This window comes from Dendrobium catenatum, unplaced genomic scaffold, assembly GCF_001605985.2.
Source record: "Dendrobium catenatum unplaced genomic scaffold, ASM160598v2 original_scaffold_184645, whole genome shotgun sequence".
NCBI classification, from domain to species: Eukaryota; Viridiplantae; Streptophyta; class Magnoliopsida; order Asparagales; family Orchidaceae; genus Dendrobium; species Dendrobium catenatum.
This window is the reverse complement of record NW_021503063.1, coordinates 98,748-115,951: the sequence shown is the minus strand read 5'-3', so window position 1 is coordinate 115,951 and position 17,204 is coordinate 98,748. Positions and strand designations below refer to the sequence as shown.

Genomic DNA, 17,204 nt, shown 5'->3' with positions numbered 1-17,204 from the left:
CAAATGTCTAGTGAACGGTGCATGATCGAAGGGTTCAACATCGACCATCCATTCAAACCACTCCCTATCTGCTCATGATCTTACACCTATTTACGAGCCATTTCACTCCAGAAAAACTATAACTAGAGCTCTCATTCTTCACAAAGAGGACTCAAGTAAAGAGAGAGAAGAAGAAGAGGAGGAGAATGAAAAAGCTAGTCCTCGACTACCGCCGGAGCTCTTCCCGCCGCCTGTGGACAAACAGTATTTCTCTTTTCTGTTTGTGTGTTGAATACTCGTGCAACGCTAAAACGAATATTTTCTAACTCTACCACCGCGTATATTCTAGCACGCAATAAGCATAATCTTTTCATATACCTTTTATAAAATTTAGTGGATTATTCAATTTCTTTGTAATTTTACATGTAAGTGGATGTCATCAAATCACGTGAACTTATGTCTTATATTTGTTATCCTTGTTCTCTTATTGTGATTTAGTTTGTGCATGAAGACTTTTATCTATTTCTCAATAATTGGTGTTGGAGTAAGGTAATGAGGAATATGATGGCCATAAAGCTAGAGATACAATAGTAAAGGGGTGTAAACGAGTCGAGTCGAGTCGAGTATTTGCCTTATCAAGCCTGGCTCGTTTAGTCCTTAATGAGCTCGAGCTCGAGATCGAGCTCGATTAGTAGGCTCGAGCTCGACTCGTTTAGAAAATATCAAGCTCGAGCTCGACTCGAAAGCTCGAGCTCGTTTGAAAAGCTCGAGCTCGAGATCGAGCTCGTTTGAGAATTACCAACGCATGTGATGGGTATTATTATATGTAAACGGGTCGTGTTCACTATTTTTTACCTGACACTAATCCGATCCAATTCAAAATTCGGGTCAATTTTTCTAACCCGACCCGGCCCGGGTCTAGGGCAACCCGACACGACCTGGATGTTTGGCGTTCATAGCTCATAACTAAGGTGGATGGCGGGCTAGTGGCGGAGGTTGCTTGATGCGGACGGCTAACAGCGTAGGGGGAACAGAGCCTGGAGAATGGTTGAAGACGAAAGGAGCTGGGAGGATGACCAAATGGCGAACGGTGGGACCCCCGGCCAACTTACGACGTCAAATGGAGCCTGGAGGATGACCGAATGGCGAACGACCGACTCCCAAATGCTGAACAGCTGACTCTCGATGAGACTGACAAGCTTGACAACGCTACTGACGCAGTGACACAACATACAACGCGATAGAAAGGCAAGTAAGCAGGAAATTCGGGTTTCCGGGTCAAACCGAACCAAACCTGAAACTCAAATTGGGTTAATAACCGAACATGAACCCAACCCGTTCGCTAACCAAGTTGACTTGAACCTATATTTTTTCAGATCCAATTCTGATCGTGTCAAAACTTGACACCCCTATATATATTCCATATCTATAATCAAATCATGCAGCTCCATAATGCATTTAAACTAGCATTTTAACACAACAAAAAATAAATTAAAAAACTGCTTTAAAAAATAAGAAAAATATTGTCGCAACCTAAACCTAAACCATCCGTATTTTCGTCTCAAAAATTTGCACAATATATTTATCCTACCGGTTTTAAATAAGTATTAATGATGAGATCGCAACCAAATGCATTAATTGGACAAACAAATAGACAATCGGAATGCTTTTGTTTGCCTCAATTTTTATTTGTGTATAAGAAATTAATTTGAACAAGGAAGACTAATTCCACCAAAACCATTTTTTACAAACCTTCAGTACCAGCCCTCTAAATCCAAAGTAAACAAAAAGCAACACCTTTTTTTTCCTTTTCTTCTGCACTTTAAACATCCCCGTGTTATTACGCCAGGAATAAGGGGCGATTTTCCGCTCTATTGGCATGTAGTAAAGCGTGACGGATCCATCAAGACACCCAGCACATGGCAGCCCAGCTCCAGCAATTTTCCTGAAGTTCAAAATGTAATATAAACTTCGTTAAATAGCAATTAAAACATATTAAATGGTGGAGAATCTCTGAACTCTGCGAAAATAAATAAAGGGGCGAATTTGATGGCGACTACTTAACTTTCAGCAGGAAAAATGTGATCTTTAAGAAAGCTATGTTTTTTGTAGGGCGAAAATAGTAAAGGATATAAATTAAATACTTTTTTTGTAATAATTGCTGATGTTGATGTTCAAAACAGTGAGCCAGCAGCCATCCGAGCCAACCGTGAAACACCCAATTTATGAAAAATAGGCCATCAGAGAAATAAATAAAAAATTTAAAATTACTAACAAAATATTAAATTTCATAGCCTATAGTAAATTTGAGTCTTCTCATAAAGACTTCAGTGGCTGAAAAGGCTCAGGGCTGTAATAAAGAGGGGCGTTGAACATACTAATCGTTGTTAATTCCTAATTGCATAAATTTTAAAAAAAATTAAAAAAGGGAATCAACATATAATTAAGGTCTAATATATTTAAATATATAAATACATTTTAAATATAATATCACAATATTTAAATTGTATTAAAAATATTATTAATATTATTTTATCTAAAATAAAGTAAATTTTGATGTGATTTAGATACTAAATATTGTATAAAAAATAAAAATAAATAAATAAATCCGCCAACAGCTCTCGTGAATTGTGATGGGATTGGGAGGGAGCTTTTCCAGCTAGACATGCAGTAAACTGGCAGAGAGCAAGCGAACACCGCCTCTGGTGCGCTTACCGCCACTTATTCAAACAAAATCATCGGAACAAAATTCAAAATTTATTCAAGTATGGAATTTAACGTGTCCACGCCGGAATATTCCAACTCCCGGCGACCGTGATCCGCACCAACTAGAACGCATTGCATAAATAGTAATAAATGATAAAAAAAGTCTAAGTCTACTCACCTCTCCTCAACTTGGCATCTGCGGCCTTCGCCGCCACAGCAGGTTTCTTTCCGGCAGCTCCCGCCGGAACGGGCGATTCCTCATCTGGTGGGAAGAGCACTGTATCGATACCCTGCACCGAGATTCTCCCATCAGTGTAGATGTCTGGATCAAACAAATACGCGGATCCCTCCCCCTGCCCAAACTTCACCGATCCATCAGCCTCCCTTGCCACAATCTTGTGCGGCAGCCGAAGCGTATCGTACCGCACTTTTCCGAACCGCCGAACTGCATTATACATGCTCTCTTCCGTCTGGTATTCGGGGATGAGATGGTAGTAAATGATCTGCTCTGGTGCTCCCGGCTCACTGAGCTGATCGGCGGTGAGCTTCGCCATGGCTTCATCGTTAGGGGCGAGAACAGTTAGCACGTAGCCCTCGGAGACTAATCGTCCCATCTCGGTGGCTAGGGAGGTGAGATTGACAAGAATGTCAGCAAATTCGTTGTACCCGCCGTACAGGATGAGGGTTTGGATAAAATCTTTGATCTGGCGGTGGCCATCGAACCAGTGCTTGCCGGATCCAGGGCCAGGAGCAGGGGCGGGTGCTATTGCAGGGCCGGGAGCCAAGGCGTCGTAGATAGGAAGCGCAGGAGGGGATCCAGCAGGGGATGGTGGTGCCAGTTTCTTAAGCCGATTAGTGCGCGGATCGACCTCCGGAGCGCCAATCGGAAGCACGGCGGATATGTCGGCGAGATTTCGCCGACGATTGAAGTCCTCTTGAACAGATCTGGGGACAAGAAGGCAATCTATACCGTGGATAACACCGTCAGGTCGGACAATGGCATCCGGGTGGACGATTGAGGCTAGATCGACGCGGTGGTGGCCAGATTGATTGCGGTGCAGGCTGATTTTATCTCCGGCGAGAGTGCGATGATGCGCGGGGGAGAAGGAGGATGGTATTAGAGTAGGGACGAAATGTAAGAGGATAAGGGTTTGAAGGGATTTGAGGTTGCGGGGTTCGAGGAGGAAGCGTTTGAACTCAGGGTCGAGGTCCCTTTCGAGCGCTTCGTTGCGAGGGGCGAAGACGGTGAGGTTATGTCGACCGACGGTTTCTTCTAGGGTTTGGAGGAGGAGAGCTTTTTCGATGAGTTCGGAGATTTCAGTGTAGTGAGAGTCGAGGAGGGCGACGAGGACGGAGTTGGAGTTGATTTGTCCGGCGCCGGAGGGAGGGTAAGAGGAGGGCAATGCTGGTGGGGTAGAGGAGAAGAATAGGGCGAAGATGAAGGGGAGGAGGAGGACGGCGGTGTTGTGTGGGGAATCCATGAGGTTCCCCTGCGGCGGGAATGGCTGTGAGAGCTGAATGTCTTCAAGTCGTAATATGGAGTCGGTGGGGATAAACTGGTCTGTATTTTCTTTTATTTACTTTTTTTTATGAAGGATGCAATGGAACACGTGGCGAAATCAGAACGGCATTGACGGACTGGCGTCGTGCACCGTAATCTTTCGGCTATTGCGTCTTTTTTTATTTTTTTTTTGGAATTCACAGTTTTACTTTTACATACATAGAATTTTAATATATTTATATTTTTAAAATCTGCAATTTTATATTTATTTATATAATATATTAATCTCTAAATTATATAAAATTTTATTCCTATTCATTTATCTAAATTCAAAATATATATATATATAATTTAATTATTTTTGTATTGTATTTGTTCCACCTTAAAATTGAAGCTGGTTTCGCCCCTGACTATATTGTACAAATAATTGTTAACAATTTACATATTAAATATATTTATGAAGAGTGCCAATTTAAAATTCAATATCATTATAGCAAGATCTTGATTTCTTGAATGATTTTCCAAGAAGAAATTTTGCTCATTTGGTATTTTTAAATGAAAAAATAAAGATTATTAACTTACGTGGCTCAGCTTTGATCTGCTAGTTGGGAGCTTTGGTTATCAACCAAAAAGTCATAGATTTGAGTCTTACGTAGATGATGTTTACATGAATTTGTCTCAATTAGCTTATATATCCAAAAAAAATAAATTATTGCCTTTGAATTTGATTGTCAACCCTCTTTTTGTTTCTATCTTGTCGTAGAATATACATCATAACACAAATGATAAGAAAGTTACTTGAATCCCAAATCGTCTTGAAGGAACATTATTAGTAACTATAGTTTGAAATAGCTGAAGAATATTTTATTTTATAAGGAATTCAACATAAAAAAAATAAGTGAGGTATCCTCTCAACTTCTTTGTGATAGAGTTTGCAAAGAGGGTGGACAATGATGTTTCTCTTGATTAAAGCATTCACATTCATAAGATCCCTCATAGGTCATAATGACCTTTCAAGAGAAAACAAATGAATTGCAAGGAGTAGTTTTTATGCCAAATATATACAATTACACCACTAACAAGTTCATTGTTAGCATAATAGGTAATGATAAAGTGACAAAGTGCCGTAATTTTCGTGCCTAGTCAGGTGACATGCCCATCAATAGAGCAACGCAAAGTGGGGGGTAAGGGGATATTAGAGATTATAGTGGTGACAATATCAGGATACACGGCTCTCCTTAATCTGTTAGTTTGGAGCTTTGTCTATTAATCAAGAGGTATTGGGTTTAAAGTTTTGCATATGTGATATGTGGGTTTGTTTGCCTTATTTGACCTAAATGTTAAAAAAAAAAATTGTAGTATTGAGAAACCCATGAGGGAAGTTCTATCAGTCATTTGAGACGAAGCAAGATAGTGGAGTGTAAGTGCTCATGGATAGGGGAATTTAATATATTTGTTGTAGGTTATAAAGAGAGTTTCCATTACACCATGGGTCCCGAAAGAGGAATATTTTGCTACAATTAGAGAGGTTTACAAAGAGGTAGTTTTTCACAATCACCATCATCAACTTAAGGTTTTTCTAGAATGTAGGCATATAGGATTCAAATTTCAATAGCGAGAAATATTTAGCATATTACCATGTAACCAACAACCCATCATATTTGTAAAACTGACATATAAGAGAACATTTGTAAGCATAATTTAGAATAGTGAGGAGATGCCTAGACCACCCAAATGTTTGAGCTTTCAAGTGTCAAACTAAGGCTTCGTTAGGGACAGCTTTATTTTTTCTTTCTACATCAATTTTCTAGCACAAAAATTCTACAAAAGCAACAACAAAGTAATAGTCAAAAGCTATCATAAACTAGCCTAAGTGAGATTTTTGTCTTTAGTGTTTTCTCCGGATAATTTTGACATTTATTTCTATATATTGTTGATATAAAAAATTAGAATTTAAATATATAAATCCCTACTTATAGGCAATATGAAAGAATAATAAAAAAATGTTAAATACATAAAAAAATTAAACTAATATAATTATCATTATATATATATATATATTCATATTATAATATTAAACATATACTCTAATATGTATATATGAATATTTTTAATAATTCTAACTATTGTTACTTCCAAGGGTCATAACAAATTTATCTTATTAGGCCATGAACTTCTTCTCTTCTCACTGCCTCCATATAGATCCTACATGAATTTTTCTATCTTCCCAATTTTTGCTCCTTTTATCAGACTATTCTATTACTTTTAAATTAAAATTTCATTTGAGATATTTTTCTTACTGATTTTTAAAACAAATTTGTAGCATAAAAATTTTTATTTCAAAAAAATTTTGTACTTAAAAAAGCTATTTTAGAAAGCGCTTAAAAAGCTATCCAAACAGACTTAAAATTACCTTTTTTTTAATTCTATCCTAATGCAAAATTAGTCTAGTCAACTCAAATTAGAGTAGTATTAAATATTAAAAAATAAAATCTTTATCTGAAAAAATAAGTATTATTATGTTTATTTTTTAAATAGATGAGAATGGAACTTAATATTTGATTTATTTTAAATTAATGTCATTTAGAAAATTAAAAAAATTATATCGCAAAGTTAAAATATATTCTAATAAAAAAATTGACCCTTACCCAATTATTTTGCCATATAGGTGGAAATGAGCTGTCGTGGTTTGCTCGCTGACTTGTGCTGCAATATTTACAGCTTATGCCCTCGCGGGTCGAAACCAGACGTTTCCCCGCCTGGGAAACTTGACCGGGTAGGGTCCGTTTCTGGGTCCCCAACAGCTGTTACGTTCCAACTTCCAAAAGTGTCGGTGGTTCCATAATTGGTTTCGTTAATTAATACTGCATAATTAGCACAACTAATTATTCTTAGTTTTATAGTTTAGATTTCAATTTGACATATTTGTTCTTATTGTTACTCTGATCACCTGATGGATGAATTAAAAAAATATTTAAAGAGAAGAAAAACGAAGCTTCCACTTTGTGGTAGTTAATTGTTTTTTTATTATTATATGCCACTAAAAATATATTTTTATTTATTTATTCTAGCAGTTAATTGGTTTACTTACTATTTGTCAATAAAATATTTATTTTTTATTTTAATAAAGTAAAAAAGTCATAACAAAGTAGTTATAATTTTTTTATTGTGACTTAAAGCTTCATTTTCGGTAATTTTTTTATTGATCTTAACTAACAGATTAAGGTGAGATACCCAAATACTTTTTAAAGATATTGTAGAAATTATAAAACAGCTTTTTAGTATAATTTTTTTTTAAAAGCAATGAAAAAGAAGTGATCAAATAGAAATTATTATTGTAATTGAAAAAAATAAAAAAGTAAAAAAGATAACATTTGAAATAGTTTTTTCTACTTTTTTTGTGTTAAGATATTTGATTGGGGATATTTGGTAATTTGGTTCGAAGTAAAATGTGTGTAAAATATTCTAAATGCTTAGTTAGAAGAAGACTGAATACAAAGTAGATGTAAAACATTGTTAAGCTGAACTAAATCGCCAAATTTTGGGCAAAAATCATTTACATAGTAGACAAGCTCGTTTGATTGCCGCCAACCAGCACCACCGCCGCACGCCACTGACCGCCATACGCCACTGACCAGCACCACTTCTATTGGCCACTGACCAGCACTGCTTGTCGCCACCATCTTTGGCATTGAAAACACATTCATTTTAAATTAAACAAAAAAAAAATACTCATTTAAATAAGTCCAACGTATTAACTGTATTCTTTTTATACTGTATATATTTTTTAGCCAACCAAATAGTTTCTTAGTAAGAAATAATGTGTGTTTTGAATATATCTTTTTTATCTCTATTTACAAAATTTGCCTTTAACAAAATTATTTTTTTGCAAATCATTTTAAAACTGCAGCTGAAATTTTTTTTTATTTATTATTTATTTAAAGAACTAAAAAAAAAACTTAAATTAGTTATCTGAGAGATTGTTATAAGATATGATCATAAATAATCTTTAATACTTTAATCAATCAAAAGCATATTTTAAGTAGTCAATGTCATATTTGACATAACTGAAGGGCTTTTACGCCCTTCAAATAAAATAATTTGGCCATTAAATATATTTAATTTCATTCATTATTTCACCCTATTTATGGAGGAATTATTATGTGCGGAGACCATATGCAAAACTTCGTTCGAGACCAATCAGAATATGTCGCGTCAACGGAACCGAATCTTACCAAGCGAAGAGTTGACGTGATGCATTCTAATTGGTCTGTAGACGACATTCAGCGTCCACGTAGACTATATATATACCCACACAAAATTTTTATAATTTGATCTTTAAGATTAGTGCTATACATAAATATATCAAAAATATCAAATAGTTAGATAGAATGTTCCTCTCATTGGCCTATTTATGCTCACCTTTTTTTTTAACTCTGTCAGCATCGAATTAATGAAAGAAGTAAGACTGATTTATTGTTTTAACCTACTCAATCATAAAATAAGAAAAGCATGCGTGAAAATATCAAATTAATAATAATAATAATAAACCAAAAGCTATTAATGTTGTTCTCTCTCTTTGAGAAATTATTCTACGTGGAGTCCCGACGGAAAGAATCGTCCAGACATGTGAGTGTATACACTGCGTACATATTTGTATATAATATGTTTCAAATTAGTATATGTGTATACTCACAATCTGACTGGTTCTTTCCGTCCGGGCTCCGCACACACTATGTGCATAATATGTATACTCACAGTCTAGACGGTTCTTCATATTTGGACCCCGCACTGAATAATTTCACCTTTTTTTAGTCATAATGTACAAAATGGTATTAATTTCCTATTACTTCTCTTATTTGATTCCCACCAACTTAGGAAGAAAAAAAAATAAGGAAAGGACCACCACAACTATAGGCAAGGCTTGGTGTGTTTCTTAATTTGAACTGTCGGCTAAGCAAAGCAAAGGTACTCTCTATCAAAAAAATAGTAAGGCTTCTCCTATCTCATTTACCTACTCCACAACTTTGGCTTTAAGAAGTAGAGGTTAGGACTTTATTTAATTATTATTTAAGGGTAGGAAATTTATACATTTATTAGAAGGCATAAAATTAATAATTAATGTTAGGTGGGTATCAAATTCAATAGATATATTATATTTATATGAATATGAATAAATTCATCATAATTATCATTATTACTATGGTTGCAAAAAATATTTTTCTATCATTAAAAATTTGAAAAAAATAACGAGAAAACAGTAGTCAAACGAAATTGAGATTACTGTTTGGAAATTAAAGCTAATAGAAAGCTATCCCAAACAGGCCCTTAGATTGAAAAGGAAGGATCCTCGATGATTAGGGTTAATTTGATTATTTATGGGTACTATACTATTTACGTATGTTGATATTGACCTGTAAAATCATTTAAAGCTCATTTCATCATGTAAGGAAAAATAGTATGAGTACGTGCTCGTCCTAAACTTTAAAGTGTTTTATAAAGTTATTTGTTCTTATATTTTCGTAAGGATTGATTATTAAATCATGTTTAATTCAATAAGTCATAAATATAAAATGTAATATAAATAGTTGAGCCATAGAATATGACATAATATGAAGTAATAATTTATTTTTTAAAAATGTAAATATATTAGAATTTAATTTTTGGTAGAGTTATTCAATCAGTACTTTAAATTTAACAAAATTTACTAAGTGATATTATTAATAAATAAAATAAGATGGAAAATTTGATTTGATTAAACATCTAAAATAAATTTCAAATGCTTGTAAATAAGCTTTATATATATAATATGAAAATTTCATTTTTTATTTTTTATTATTTTAAATGTGAAAATAAAACATTTTTTAAATGTGAACTTGAAGAAAAGTTATTAAATTTAAAATTAATATTAACTATAGTAAATATCCCTTCTTTTTCTAAAATACGATTTTTTTTATTGATTTTAATCTCCTAAATCATGATTGAGTACTTGGAAGTAAGTTGTTGAAAGAAGGCCCATTACAGTTGATGGTTTGGAGGTTCTTTATGGGCTCGCCGAAAGTTGCAAAAGAAGAATTTATGGCCCAATTTAACTTTTCTTGTACTTTTATGCAGGAAATTGTGAGTGATACTTTTTGGCTATATTTCTTCAATGGTAGCTGCTTGATTGTTCATAATTTAAGTTTGGGTTGAAAAAACTTTTTATTTATTTTTTTAAAATTAATTTTTGGTATGAAAATTGTTAATTCAAGATATGTTTATACTAAAAAGTTTCTTAAGAAAGTAATAAGAAAGTTGTCTCAAATAAAATCTTAATTTTATCCTGAATCAAAATATATTAGAGATCGAGTCATATAAGACCAATAACAGCAACATCAAGCCTTTGTCCCACTATATGGGTAGGCTACATGAATCATTTTTCATCATCGTGTCCTGTTAAAAGCTAAATTGTCATTTAAATCTAATAAAAAAAAATATTTTCTAATATTTTATAACCAATTCTTTTTCGGTCTATCTCTACATTTCTTAACATAAATCAAATCTAATACCTCAACTTTCTCAATCGGGTCATCGAAAGGCCTCCGTTTTATGTGACCAAACCATCTAAGGCGACTCTCTCTCTAATCTTATCTTACACGGTAGCTACTCCAACCTTTCACGTTTATTCTCATTTAGGGTGCGTTTGGGACGGCTGCAGCTGTCGGTAAAGCCGGTTGTGAAATTGTTGTACATAAAGTTGCTTTTTAAAATTGTTGTATAGAAATCAGTCAATTTTGTTTGGGTAGTATTACTGTCGAACTACTGTTCCACTGTAGATACTCCAACCTTTTCACGTTTATTCTCATTTTGTATCATATCTTTAAAAGTAAAGCTACTCATTCACCTAATCATCCTCATCTCTGCAACACTTAACTTAGAAATTTAGTATATAAAATGAGAAATTAAAAAACTAAGAATATATAATGAGAAAATTTTTATTGTATTATACAAAGATTTGTGCTCAAAAGAACTATAGAAATGAACATAAAATTTTTTATAAGTAAAAGATGGAACGGGGAAAAAATAAGAGTCATTGTCTAGTTCAATCAATCCACTATGTAAGTAAAATTAAAACGGATGCACTGCCTTTCAATTGAAGAATGATATTTGTAGAATAGTACTATTGCCTTTTACTATTACCCAGGAGCATAAGAGCATTGCTTACTTTAGGTCTAGCCGGCCCGTGTAAAATTAGCTTTTGCAGAGGCCCATCTCCTTCAACATAAACGACGCAACTTCTAATGGGCTTTCTATATTTGGGCTTTTAAGAGTTTTCATTTATTACCTCAGTAGATTTTAAAACATGGAAAACTGTACCAGTTGTTGGCCTGTTAACACCCATTTCGACGAGAAATTATTATGTGTGGACACCGGACATGATGAACTGTCCGATTTTGTTTATGTGAACAATAAAAGCAAGGCATGAATAGTAAAAGCACAGTTATCTGCGCTTTTACTGTTCACAGAGATAACCGGATGATTCATTACGTTCGATGTACGCATAGAATAATTAATTAATTTCGAGCGTAAGTATCATACATAGAACATATCACTTATTTATTTGCTTATTTGGTGATTATATTATATGTATTTTAATGTTTTTTTAATATCTTATGCAATTTAAAAATTAGAGAGAGAAATGACATAAAACATCAGCCTTCCGTTGATCTTGTAGGGTATAGTTCTAAAAAAAAAGTTAGAAAGTATTAAAAAAGATTATTTTTATTAGTTTTAAATTAGAATTCTACTCTTAATATAACATAATAAATAAGTGTAACGCATTTAGAAGACTTCACATAGTGAGATAAAGATTTATTGTCCTTATTGTTGTATGCAATTTAAAACCTATTTGTATTATTAGTGAAAACAAAAGATAAATTTATATCTCAATTAATATAAAACTTTGCATTATGGCTAAAATAATACTAAATGGATTATATAGAATTTTATTAAAACTATTAAATTCAAAAGTATCAAAATAATAGATTTTGGATTCGAAATTTGTATCTATGATGTGTGTGTGAATTTGTGTTAATTGACCTAAATGCGTTAAAAAAAATACTCAAACTTTATTAAAACATTTATTTATATTCTTTTATTTTTTTTTTCATGAAACCTCTTAATATATAAGTGGTTTGTTTTAGACGACTCATATTATCATATATGAATATTTCAGCTTATTTTGTTTTTGTTCTTATTTGTCTAACCTTATTAATATCGCAATAATAGCCTGTTTTTGAACTATTTCGTCTCCTCTTATATAAAATTACTATTATTTTTAATACTTTTTTTAAAGAACTTTGCCCTCAAGATCACGACATTATTATTATTATTATTATTAGTTATTTATTTAATATGTATAATGTCGTGGGCTTGAGGCCGAAATTTTATATAAAAAATAGTTATTTGAAATAAAAATATTAATAGTATAATACAAAAGTGTTCACATTTGAATTATATTCAACATAACCCTTAAAAAAAAAATTATGATCAATTTTGACGGTTTTACCGCTTATATTAATATTCGTATTAGATAATTGCTTGTTATTAATATTATGTTCAAATTTTTATATCCGTTAATTTTGGGATGAAATCAACAATATTTATTATAATTATAAATTTATAATAATCAATAATATTTATTGATGATATTTTTTTTATTTTTTCTTTAAGGTAAATAAATATTTCTCATATTGATATGACAATTGAGTAAAGATAAAGCTATTTAAGTATTTATCTTTCATTGTATATCCTTCTACAAAACCCCACAATCATCTCTTAACCCTCTCCTCTTCCCTATAATTAGGGGTGTTAATTTCGGTTCAAGGGTCTGGTTCGAGTCGAACTCGAAACTGACCCGTCTTTGAAAACAGGTTGGTTTTCCGGACCTGAACCCGACCTGCTTCGAGTTAGAGTAAACCTGACACGACCCGAATGACCCAGTGCCAACAAAAAAATACTAGTTTTTTGGTCCAAGAATTGATCAATCTCAAATTTTTTTGTCAAAACGGGTCAATCTTGAGTTGACAGGTCAAAAAATGGGTTTTCGGGTAAAAAAACAGTTCAAATTTGGGTCAAAGAGTCAACCCGAACTTGACCCAATTTTTGAAACTGGTCAAATTGTTGAACCCGAACCCAACCCATTTCGGGTCAGGTTGAACCTAACCCGAAATTATCGGGTCGGGTATGAGTCAGATTTTCGGGTCATGTCAACTATTTACACCCCTACCTATAATCTTAGTAGCTCATGCCTTTCCCTTTAGTGCATATAACTTGCATCAAATCTTTAGAATTGATCAATCTCAAATTTTTTTGTCAAAACGGGTCAATCTTGAGTTGACAGGTCAAAAAATGGGTTTTCGGATAAAAAAACAGTTCAAATTTGGGTCAAAGAGTCAACCCGAACTTGACCCAATTTTTGAAACTGGTCAAATTGTTGAACCCGAACCCGACCCATTTCGGATTCGGGTTGAACCTAACCCGAAATTATCGGGTCGGATATGAGTCAGATTTTCGGGTCGTGTCAACTATTGACACCCCTACCTGTAATCTCAGTAGCTCATGCCTTTCCCTTTAGTGCATATAACTTGCATCAAATCTTTAAAAACACTTACCATGTTACCACACGTGGGTTTGGTTTGGCAATCTTTCAAGTGTCAATTTTAAGGTGTCAAAGTGGATCAATAGGTATGGTTTGAGTCTAATTCGAAATTGACCTGACCTGAATATTACCCGTTAAATATATGAGTTAAAAAATTGAACCATAATCCAACCCGCTATCAACCCGAAGCTGTGGTAAGAGAGCTATTAGAATAATTTTTATTAGTATATTTCATTTTAATTAAAAAAACATTTTATTAGTTTTTTAGTCATGAATTTTAGGTTAATTGTGAAAAATTTTATACTAATAAATAAAAGAAATTCCAACTAAGTATTTCACATGGCTCCCTCAATTCATGTAAGTTATTACCTCATGCAAACTCAAAAAGCATTATAATTATTAAACTTGAATTAAATTTAAAAATTTAAGATGTTTAAATTTTTAATTACATAAGATATTATTAATTTATAAATTCAATTTATTTTTAATTACAAATATATAATAGTATAAGAATATTTATCATTTAAATTATTTTCATATTTATTAGGTCATTCAGATCAACCTCAGTTAGACATCAATCAAACTATCAGATCGTTAACCTCTCCTTTTTCCTGTATTGTTCTCTCAATCCTGATTGTGGGTCAAACTTGAGTTCATGGATCAATTAGAACCCTACCTGAACCCAGCCCATATATTAGACAAGTCAACCAAAACCAAGTTTGTGTAGGCCTAGTTGACAAGTTGAGTCATTTTTGACACCCCTAATCAACCCCAATGATTTAGATTGGATTAATTTCGAATTGGACCTGAACCCGATCTGTTGACCTACCATGACACTCCTAACTTATAGGGGTACAAATTAGACCTAAATTGAACTGTCCAGTCAACCACAATTGTCAACAACATTGCTTGCTAGTCGTATATGATGCATTGGTGTTGTAGAATGAGGCACATTAAATTATTTCTAAAAAAGTAAATTAAATTTATATTTTAAGACTCAGCATTTCCATTTTGTAATAATATAAATTTACCAATTTTATATTTCAAAGAAGAAAATGAAGTGAATAGGCAATTTATTTTGTTTTGGGGTTTTTGGGGGTCCATTGCAATCTAACTCCGTTACAATTCCGTTTGGACGACGTTACGAATCTTCTTCTCTTCCCGACTGGCTTCGCCAAAACCCGCGACAGGTAAACTCGGACCACACCTCCATCTCCAAAGCCCTAGCATCCGCCGCCGGCGAACGCTCCGGCCACCGATTTCCAACCAACATCACCAGACTCAGTCCAGCGAACTCATCCAAATCCCCTTCAACTGCCGTTGTTGACCACCAAATATGCGAGGATCCACGGATACCGGATCCAATACGCGCCGCCCGCTTCTCTGCTCGCTGGAGACGCATCCGCTTGCGAAGCGCCCAGCGACAGAGACCCTTCGGAAGTCTGAGGGCGAGTAGGATGAGGATGCTGAAAATACTGCAAGGGCAGCAGCAGCAGATCGCAACGCATTCTGCGGTTGTCCTGCCGGCGATCTCTGGGAAACGAGGTTTATGTTTTGATTTTTCTTTTACGATCGCAGGAAGGGATTGGTTGTGGGTGATTTGTTGGCACATTGGGCTTTGGTGATTAGAGTTAATGAACATTGGGGATCATTTTCGGAGGGATTGAGGGATAAGATCAGAGGCGAGCTGACAGATAGGGATTTTTTTTTAATACTTGAATTGCGATCACGTTAGATCGGAGAGAGAAATTGGGGTAGTGGATTTCGGCGATCGACGGCCGAATTTCCGATTCCTTCGCCGAGAACTGCAATGACTAGCTTTAGACGGCCGATCGAGCGTGAGAGAGAGAGAGAGAGAGAGAGAGAGAGAGAGAGGGCGAGGGGTAGAGGGAGAGGACTGGTTGCTTAATTATAGACTGCCGTCGTTGGAATAATACAAAAATACAATATTTTACATAAAAAACTCTTTTCATGGCAAAGTTGGCTTTACGTGCCCAAACGGAATGATTAATTATTCTATGCAGACGTCAAATATTATCGGAGATCAATTAGAATGTGTTACGTCGTTTTTTTGTTATGTATCACAGTTCGATATCACTTACGTGATTGCACTTCATTCGCATCCGAATGTAGAGCTGCATTCGGCCTACGCACAGAATAATTTCTCTCATAGTAGATATATTAGTTGTTATATTTTTTCCAAAAAATAAATAGTCAGAGTTTATTTTAAATTAAATTAAATTATATTATATTTCTCTAATAGTCACCCAATCATCATCTCCAGATCCTCATCTATTTTTTTACCACCATTTCTTGGCACAATATGGGGGCCATCATAGTTCGATGATTGTCACATATGAATACTGTATTTTATCAACTTTATTGTCAATAACATTGAATCATGTCATCACACGTTGTGGACACTAATGCTGATGCTGGCTAAAAATATTGAAGCATATTGCCGCCTAAAGTCTAATGTACATTATTGATACTGCCATCACTTATAAGATTAAGACAAGCCGTCGACAAATATCATCACGTACAATTTTGATGCACGTAATCGACACCATGATTGATACCTGTTGACTTCTTCGATTGTTGTCGCTCATAACTTTAATGCATGCTATTGCCAATAAGATCGATGCACACTGTCGACACTTACTGGATCTGACGTCAACACCTCTCTTATACTAAGTTTATTGGTACTTATTCTCCACTTCTTAAGAAAAAAATGATCGAACATATCATAAACGATCTCCTAACATTTGACAATGGCACTGTATTCCAAATTCGCTTGAGCTGAGTGAGTGCATTTTAAATACCACAAATTTATTTTACTTCAAATCAAATCCCTAAAATTATTATAATATCAAATAGTGGGATTAAATTAAATCTACATTAGTGGCTAACAATCTTTGTTTTAACTATAAATTACATTTGGTTGAAGTTTCCAGGAACTTGCCTATGAGTATTGAACAACACTTAAGTCAATAAAAACCAGATAGGATATCTTGGTTTTTGTCCTTATCTTCCAACTTGATTAAGCAGGCCCTTCCAAATACTTTATAAACAATTTTTTTGGGTAAATTTAATAAACATTTAATTAATAATCAGGTATTATAATAATTAATCTTTTGACTAAGTGCAAATCTTTTTTCTAATTTGTTTTTATAAAATTATAATAAATTTCCAGCTAATACTTTGGCTTATGTTCATATTATAAATTAAATTCATTATTAAAAAAAAAGTATTCTTTTAAAATATTTGTTGAAAAATTATTAATATTCTAATGCAGCCTTTCAATTATGCACGCTTAACTAGTTGTCTAAGATTTTGTTTGGGATAACTTTCTTACAACTTTTGAAAGCATTTTCTTAG

General features: G+C 33.8%; 2 protein-coding genes across 2 annotated transcripts; both read right to left on the bottom strand.

Annotated features, from left to right (window-relative positions):
- Positions 1-1,609: 1,609 nt before the first annotated feature.
- LOC110100783 (fasciclin-like arabinogalactan protein 15) lies at positions 1,610-4,250 on the bottom strand. The gene is made up of 2 exons (XM_020828451.2): positions 2,864-4,250; positions 1,610-1,924 (listed from the first exon to the last, which is right to left on the bottom strand). The coding sequence occupies exons 1-2, from the start codon at positions 4,164-4,166 to the stop codon at positions 1,851-1,853; spliced, it is 1,377 nt and encodes a 458-aa protein (XP_020684110.1). The 5' UTR covers positions 4,167-4,250; the 3' UTR covers positions 1,610-1,850.
- A 10,717-nt stretch (positions 4,251-14,967) lies between these two features.
- LOC110100778 lies at positions 14,968-15,438 on the bottom strand. Its single transcript, XM_020828437.1, has one exon. It carries the CDS (start codon positions 15,436-15,438, stop codon positions 14,968-14,970), a length of 471 nt encoding a protein of 156 aa, XP_020684096.1.
- Between the last annotated feature and the right edge of the window lie 1,766 nt (positions 15,439-17,204).

Bases quoted from the DNA above. Each gene is read 5' to 3' on its own strand.
- LOC110100783 (XM_020828451.2), bottom strand. From the start codon at position 4,166: ATGGATTCCCCACACAACACCGCCGTCCTCCTCCTCCCCTTCATCTTC. The intron at 1,925-2,863 runs GTGAGTAGACTT...TTTGAACTTCAG, and splicing joins AGATGCCAAGTTGAGGAGAG to GAAAATTGCTGGAGCTGGGC.
- LOC110100778 (XM_020828437.1), bottom strand. From the start codon at position 15,438: ATGTGCCAACAAATCACCCACAACCAATCCCTTCCTGCGATCGTAAAA.